The 7,905-nt window shown below is 63.8% G+C and overlaps 1 protein-coding gene across 1 annotated transcript; it reads right to left on the minus strand.

The window, feature by feature from the left end:
- Window positions 1–1,327: 1,327 nt before the first annotated feature.
- On the minus strand, window positions 1,328–2,190 carry LOC119845998 (transcription factor Sp5-like). The gene has a single exon (XM_038379056.2). The coding sequence runs from the start codon at window positions 2,174–2,176 to the stop codon at window positions 1,328–1,330; it is 849 nt and encodes a 282-aa protein (XP_038234984.1). The 5' UTR covers window positions 2,177–2,190.
- Window positions 2,191–7,905: the final 5,715 nt, after the last annotated feature.

Consider the following 7,905-nt stretch of genomic DNA (forward strand, 5'->3'; position numbering starts at 1 on the left):
CCCCCCCCCCCCCCCCGGACAGGGGGTCTCAGTGCTGTGTGTCTTCTAGCCACCTCCAACCCCCTCACACACCCTGAGCCTCCAGCTGGGCCAGCGGTCCCAGTACTGGCCGCTCCATCATTCCTGGTGAAGAGCCATGAGGGAGGAGGCCTGGGGGCAGGGGGTCCCCACATCCCCGCCCCCTGGGTCACAATGACTGGCTTTTCAAGTGGGAGCGGCTGTGGAAATTTGAGACACTCCTGGGGGTGTCTTTGCGGGTGTGTCCGGGTGTTCTGGGGGGCATCTCTGTGGGTGTCTGGGGTTCTCTGGGGTGGGGCATCTCCATGGGTGTCCAGGGGAGGTGTCTCCACGAGTGTCTGGGGGTGCTCTGGGGGGTGTATGTGGGAGGTGTCAATGCAGGTGTCCAGGGTGCTCTGAGGGGGGTGTCTCCATGGGTGTCCAGGGTGCTCTGGGGGAGGTGTCAATGCAGGTGTCCAGGGTGCTCTGGGGGGGTCATCTCCATGGGTGTCCAGGGTGCTCTGGGGGAGGTGTCAATGCAGGTGTCCAGGGTGCTCTGGGGGGGTCATCTCTGTGGGTGTCCAGGGTGCTCTGGGGGAGATGTCTCTGCAGGTGTCTGGGGGTGCTTGGGGGGGGTGTCTCCACGGGTTTCTGGGGTGGCATCATTGAGGTTGTCTGGGGTGCTTTGGGGGAGCGTCTCCATGTGTGGCTGGGGTGTTCCAGGAGGGCATCTCTGTGGGTGTCCATGGTGCTCTTGGGGGGGGAAGCATCTCTGCAGGTGTCTGGGGTGCTTGGGGGTGGGGGTGTCTCTTCGACCCAAAGTTTTCCCAGGGTGGCATTTTCCGTTGGGAAATGCCAAACTCCAAGCATCTCACGGCGACAGTCTCAAAGTTTCCCATGGAGAGGGATGGCCCTGGCTGTGCCGCGGGTGTCTGGGCTGCCCGGGGAAAACCCACCCGGCCCCGTGAGGATGCTAGGGTCCACCCTGGAGGAACCAAGCGCTTTGGGCTGTGTGATCAGGGCCACCTGGGATCTTTCAGAACATTCCTATGGGTGAAACATTCCCAGCTGGCCTGAGCGGCCGGATTTGGGGCCTTTCCCGCATGAAAGGTCCCAGGTTGGACCCACGCTGCCTCCTGCATCTGCCATGTGTCTCCAGCTGTGTGTGTGAATTGTGTGCGCACAACGTGGAGTGTTTATATATGTGTCTGGGAGCGTGTGCCTCAGTTTCCCTTCCCCCGCAGGTGTTTCCCTTCCCCCCCGCAGGTCTCAGTCCCCAATAGCAGCTGCGCCATCCCTCCCTGTGGCCCCCGCCACCTCCGCAGCCCCCTCACTCCTGCTTGATGGTGCCCAGCTGGGCCCCGCTGCCCTTGGGCCGCTTGCCCTGATGGGTCTTGATGTGCTTGGCCAGGTGGTCGCTGCGCATGAAGTGCTTCCCGCAGCCCTGGCACCCGAAGCGCTTCTCGCCCGTGTGAGTCCGCAGGTGCCGTTGCAGCTCATCCGAGCGGGTGAAGCTCTTCCCGCAGTACAGCCAGGTGCAGACGAAGGGGCGCTCGCCCGCGTGCCAGCGCAGGTGGGCCTTCAGGTGGGACGTCTTCCCGTAGACCTTCCCGCAGCCTGGCAGGTGGCACACGTGCTGCTTCTTCTTGCCTGGCTCCTCGGCGCCCGCCTGGCAATTGGGGCACTTGCAGCGCCGGCAGCGCCGGGCTGGGCCTAGCAGCCCCTTGGGGGAGCTGTGCAGCAGGGCTGTGAGCGGGGCCTGTGGCCCCAGCATGAGGGGCCGGCTCAGGTGGAAGGCGGGCAGGTTGCCCGGGGTGGGCTGCTGCAGGCTCCACCAGGGGGCATCTTCTGTGTGGCCCCCTGGGGGGGCGGCAGCTGGGGCACTGGGGGGCCCGGGGCCCAGGGGCCGGGGGGTCATGCCGCTGGAGCTCTGCAAGAAGCTGGGGAAGTCCTGAGCCTCGGGGAAGTGGTAGGAGGAGCCGGGCGGCCCCTGGGGAGCCAGGACCTTGACAGGCGACAGCTCGAAGGAGCAGGTGTGCTCGGCCGGTGGGGTCAGGGGCAGCTCGTGGGAGCCCGGGGCCACGTGCCCGGGGTACTGGGCCTTGGGCAGCCCGAAGGCCATGGCGTGGGCACTCAGCCCAGAGCTGGCCGGCACCTCGTTGCTCCAGAGTTGAAACATCCCAGCGGGGCCACCTGGGGCGAAGTCCGCAGAGGAGGGTCCCACCGCGGCTGCCAGGAATGCCAAGGAGGGGTGGTGGGGAGCAGCTTGCTCGGGGGAGGAGATGGGGGTCCTGTCCTGGGGCAGAGAGAGCCAGAGTCAGGCAGGGCTGGACCCAGCAGCAAGAACAACCCCCCTCCCAGTACCAGCCCTGCAGCATCACCCCCCCAGCCCCTGCATCACCTGCCCCCCCCAGCCTGAGCATCTTCCCACCCCTGCACCAGAGCATCACCCCCACAGCCCCTGCATCACCTGCCCCCCGCAGCCTGAGCATCTTCCCATCCCTGCACCAGAGCATCATCCCCCCCAGCCCCTGCATTACCTGCCCTCCCCAGCCTGAGCATCTTCCCACCCCTGCATTATAGCGTTACCCCCCCAGCCCCTGCATCACCTGCCCCCCCAGCCTGAGCATCTTCCCAACCCTGCATTATAGCGTTACCCCCCCAGCCCCTGCATCACCTGCCCCCCGCAGCCTGAGCATCTTCCCATCCCTGCACCAGAGCATCATTCCCCCCAGCCCCTGCATTACCTGCCCTCCCCAGCCTGAGCCATCTTCCCACCCCTGCATTATAGCGTTACCCCCCCAGCCCCTGCATCACCTGCCCCCCCCAGCCTGAGCATCTTCCCAACCCTGGACCAGAGTGTCACGCCCCCCAGCCTGAGCATCTTCCCACCCCCTGCACCATAGCATCACCCCCCAAGCACTGCATCACCTGCCCCCACCCCAGCCACAGCAACCCTCTCCTCTGCCAGAGCATCACCCACCCGCCTTCCCATCACAGTATCACACCCCCCAGCCACACACGCAAGCTGCAGCATCACCCACCTGGTGCACTCCCCTCCCCAGCTCCACAAGTCCTGCCTCCAGGGGGTGTCCATGGCCCCACAGAACAGAAACCACCCCCCAGCCCCAGCTGCTCATTAGCCTCCGATGCGAATGTCCCCAGGGCATCGCAGCAGGATTGACCAACCCCAGCTGGTTCCTGCCCTTCCCAGCTTCCTGCCTGGAGAGGCAGCAGGTGGGGGGTGGGAGGCTGGATGGGGGCAGGAGGCTGGATGCGGAAGGGGCTGCCTGGTTCCTGTGTGACCCCCGGGATGCTGGGCACAGCTCAGACCAGTCTGGGGGGGCCCAGCACTTTGCCTGAGTGGAGCCAAGCACAGTTCTGGGTCGGAAGCTGGGGGTCTGGAGCTGCAAACTCCTCTCCTTGCCCTGGCAGCCATGCCAGCGGCTGTGTGTGCCCTGCCCAGGGCGGGTCAGGCCCCTGGGGGGCTCCCCCCGTAGCTGATCAGCCTCAGGGTGGGAATATATCCCAGTCGATGATACCCTCCCAGTGCCAACTCCCAACGCCTGCGCCCTAAGAGATGTCAACCAAGTCATGCCAGCAAAGCAGTGTCTCTGTCTGTGTCGCTAGCAGCCCCTCGGGTGACTAGAAAGTTGAGGCGTTTGCAAAGCTGGGTTAATAACCCAAGCCATGATGACTGCCCCCCTGCCCAGCCCAGCTGCACAGAGGTGGGTGTTACACTGAGCCTTCCACTGCTCTGTCCGGGATACCCAGCAGGGTCCGGTCTTGTCTGTCCTCGTCTGTCTGACAGACTGTTTCCATGAGGAGATGTTTTACCTTGGAGATCCTGGAGTGTTTCTCTCTAGAGTTTGAGAACTTTGCTTTGCCATGGGGTCCTGTGCCATGGGAGGGCTCACCCACCAGGCCCCAGCCCAGTCCCACGGGTGCTGCTCTGGGGTCCCCACTGAACTCACTCCAGATTTCACTTGTGTATCTGGGAGCAGAGTCTGGCCCAGAGGTTGGGGGTTCTTCACTGGGCGGCCCCTGCACATCAAGGGAGATGTGGGGACCTCCCTGTGCATCCTGTCACCTGTGGTTTGGGCATGGGGGCACTCATCCTGATGCCCACGCAGGATGCGTGCGAGGGGCGAGCCAGCCTACTGAGTTATAAATGGGACAAGGGGGCTCAGCTGAGGTTTCAGGGGAGCCGGAGCCCTGGGGAGAGGCGGGTGGGAGGGGCTGCAGTGGAGAAGACTCTCGCAGGGGCAGGGGGAAGGGAGCCCAGCGAGAGCTAAGGAGGCGGCTCCAGATTTGCAGTGACTCATGCCCTGTGATTGGGGGGGGTCTAAAAATGTGACCCCCCCAACCCTAGCCAGAGAGGGAGCAGGACCCACCGCTCATCTCCCACTGACTGTCACAGGCTAGAGGATCGTGGGTGCTTGAACCGGGAGTGGCAGCCTGAGGGACAGGGGACAGCTGGTGAGCAGTCTGCCTGTCCCAGCCGCCAACTGGGGTCACAGCCTTGAGCCCAAGTCCCAGCTGGGTAACATCAGCCGCTTGCGGGTTCTGGTCCCTTGGGCTCCAGGGGGCCAGGGCTTCCCACCAGCACCTCTGGAAGAATGAACTTTTCTAGGCAGGCAGCTGCCCTAGGACTGGGCAGCCCAGTCATGGCCCAGCACCTGGTGCTGGTAGGTAGCTGCCCGTCCCCTGAAGCCCCGGCAGAGCGTGTGTGGCTGGCTGGCTCCACGTGTGTCTCCCTCTCTGCATGCGACAGACCCGCTAGGCCCCAGGGGACCCGGGGAAGAAGCCCAAGGGGCGTGGGTCTAACACAGAGGCAAAGCCCGAGGGTTAGCTGCCCTCCGCTGGGCTCAGCTCTGAGTGGGAGGGATCCAGAGGGTGGGCCGGGTCAGAAGATGGTTCCTGTCCCGTGCCAGGCTAAGCGCAAAGAGAGGATCTTCCATGGGAATCGCCTCTCTTTGCTCCCCCCCACCCTCCAAAAAAACCTACCCCCCTCTTGGTTCCGGACAGCGATCTGCCTCCCAGCAAGGCGTGCTCAGGATCGCGGCCCTCGGAGTGCTGTTACATCCCCCCAGCCCAGGGTTCGCCTCCCCGCCCCGCTGAGTCGCAGGGCGCAGGACTTGGGTAGGAAAGGGCGCAGCTCTCCGGGGCGCACGCAGCGTTCCAGCTGGGAAGGGGCGGGGGGGGTCCCTTGGCGCATCCCCAGCCCGCTGGGGCGGGGAGCCGGCAGATCGCCTGAGTTCCCGGCCGGAAGGGAAGCCCCTTACCTGCAGCAGGGCTGGGGTCCCGGAGCCGGAGTCCGTGCGCGCTGCGCCCAGACTGGCCACGGCCGGGGGCTCAAGGCTGCTCCATGGAGCGCGGCGCGCCGCGGCTCGCAGGCGTCTCCCTCCTTGTCCAGGCGCCGCTTCTCCCCCGACCGCATCTTTTGGCTTTTCCCCCTGCGCGTAAACTTTTGTTTTTTTTGGGGCTGCCCCCTCAGCCAATCAGGAGTGCGGAGCGGAGGCAGCCTTTGAAGTCCGGGAGCGAACCAATCATGCAACTCGATGGAGGGATTTCAAAGGGGTCTGGCTGGGTCTCCTTTAAGCGCCTGGCTCCCCTGCTGGGCCGCTTGTTATGGATGCAAAGGGGCCGATTGGGCTCGTGTGAAGAGCCCCGGCTGCTCGTTTTATCTCTTGAAAGGTAGAGCGCGAGGTTGGGTTTTTAGGGAGTCGGGGGGGAGGGGAATGAGCGCGTGGGATGCAGCAAATGGTTCCTCTTGGGTGCCTGACATGGCAGTCCAGCAGCAGGGCCTGGCCCCGGGGACTCACCCCAGAGCTGGCTGCATCTAGGACAGGGGAGGGAGTTTGTGGGTCCAGGACGCCCCCTGCCCAGTGCCCTCCACCCAGTTTAAGGGCCCAGGATGCCCCCCCTCGCTCTAACCACTGGGCCATCCTGCCTCTCTCTGTTAGTGGCCACCCCAACCCGCACCTTCCTGCTTTGTGGCCATACAGATGCAGGGAGGGACCCACAGGAATCCCCTCAGCTTGGCACCCCAAGATCAGGTGGCCACCGGGTGGTTGGGGGCCCACTGCTTCTTGGCTCACTTCGTATCCAGCCTTCGGACACTCTCCGTAACAGAGCCGGGTGTTTTGGACACGCGGGACATTCCCCCGGCGGCTCTGCAGCGGGGAAGAGTGTCATGGACCCACCGGTCATGCCCACTCTTGGCCCTGTATGGTCCCTGGGGCGAAACCCCTTCAGTGAGACAGCCCTTCTCGGGGGCCCACTCTCTCTCGGGAGTTAAACCCCTCCACCTCCTGGAACCACACCTTTCTTGTCACAAAGGGTGCCCAGAGATTGCCACGTAGACCACCCCCTCCGGGGAAAGGGAGGGGGGAATGAAGCATCAACTCTCCCATGCCTGACTTGGGGGGTGGGGGTGTTCAGAGACCCGCTTGAAATCAGTAATGTAATTAGCATTTGCTTCCAGATACCCTTGTGATAGGTACCTGCGGGAAAGTGAGAGAGACCGACTGGTAGATGGACAGAATTACAGCAGGATGGCTGGACAGACAGACAGACGATATCCCCCCCCTTCTCCAAGGCCTGCCAAGGCTCGGCTCTGCCAAGACTGGCCAGCTGGCCTCCTCCTTCCACGCAGAACTGGCTCCGGCCCTGCGGCAGGGCCTGTGTCCGTGTGTCCGGCCTGGGGGGTGGCACCCCTCTGCATCCGTGTCTGTCCTCTGCTCGGCAGGGGCCTGGCTGTGGCTGTTAGCTCCAGATAGGGGCTGGCATCCATTCGCCCTGTCCAGGTGGTGAGATACGGTGAGCGGGCAGCGAGGGCCAGCAGGCAGGAGCTGGCAGGAGGCAGGTGAGCCCCAACCTGGCGGGGGGGGGGGGGGTACTGCACTGCATGGACTGACTGTGGGGGGGTTATGTGTGTCAGCCATGCTCCGAATTCTCCCCATTCCATCCCAGTTGCCCCTCCCCCAGCTCTCCTCCCCTCCCCCCACCCCCAAGGTCTTGGAAATACGTGGGCCCAAGCCTGCCCTTCCATGAGCCCCAGGGCTAGGTGCAGGGAATTGTGTGCAAATAGCCCATTGTGCTGCCTTATCTCCTGGCTCTGGGCTGCCCCCACCCGCCCTGGGATCAGAGGGCCCGGCTACCCTCCATTTGCGCTTTCCATCCCTAGGGTGGGTTTCATTGAACTCCCTGGGAGGGGTTGTTTCTGTCTCCCCCCAACCCTCTGGTATGTGCCAGGACCTCGCCCCATCCCCCACAGCCCAAGGAGCTGGTATCCCCGCCCGCCCCCTCCCCTGGCCATGTCTACAGGACAGCTGTCACTCAAATGTGTTCACACAATGCTAGTGTAGACGGCACCAGGCCTCAGCTGGCCGGCTGCAGCTAGCCCTTCCAGCCCTGTTGGTCCTACGGCTCGGCGGGCAGGGACTCGGTGGTGGGTGTGGTGGTGACAGGGCTGTGGGCACCATCTTCTGGGAACTGTCTATCACCCTGGAGATGGGAACTGGGACTGGTGTGGGGCATGGCCCCAGTGCCATCGGGAGGGGTGGGGGGGGGCTGCCGGCAGAGGGTATTCTCTCCCCCAGGAGGGCCATGGCAGGCAGCCCTAGGCTGGATGTTGTAACAAGAGGCAGAAGTGGGTGGGTGTGGTTGTGAGTGTGTGTGTGTGTAGGAATTGGAGTTGTGTGTCTGAGTGTTGTATGAGTGTGGCAGCAGCACATGTGCGGTGCAGGAGCGCGTGTGTGTGTGTGCACAATGGGGGTGTGTGTGCATGCAATGTATGTGTGTGTGTTTGTGCAGTGTGTTCGTAGTGCGTGTGTGCATGTAGAGTTTGTTTGTGCAGTCCATGACTGTGTGCAGTTTGTGTTTGTGTTTGTCAGTATGTGTGTG

The sequence above is a fragment of the Dermochelys coriacea genome, chromosome 20 (assembly GCF_009764565.3).
Source record: "Dermochelys coriacea isolate rDerCor1 chromosome 20, rDerCor1.pri.v4, whole genome shotgun sequence".
Taxonomy (NCBI): domain Eukaryota; kingdom Metazoa; phylum Chordata; order Testudines; family Dermochelyidae; genus Dermochelys; species Dermochelys coriacea.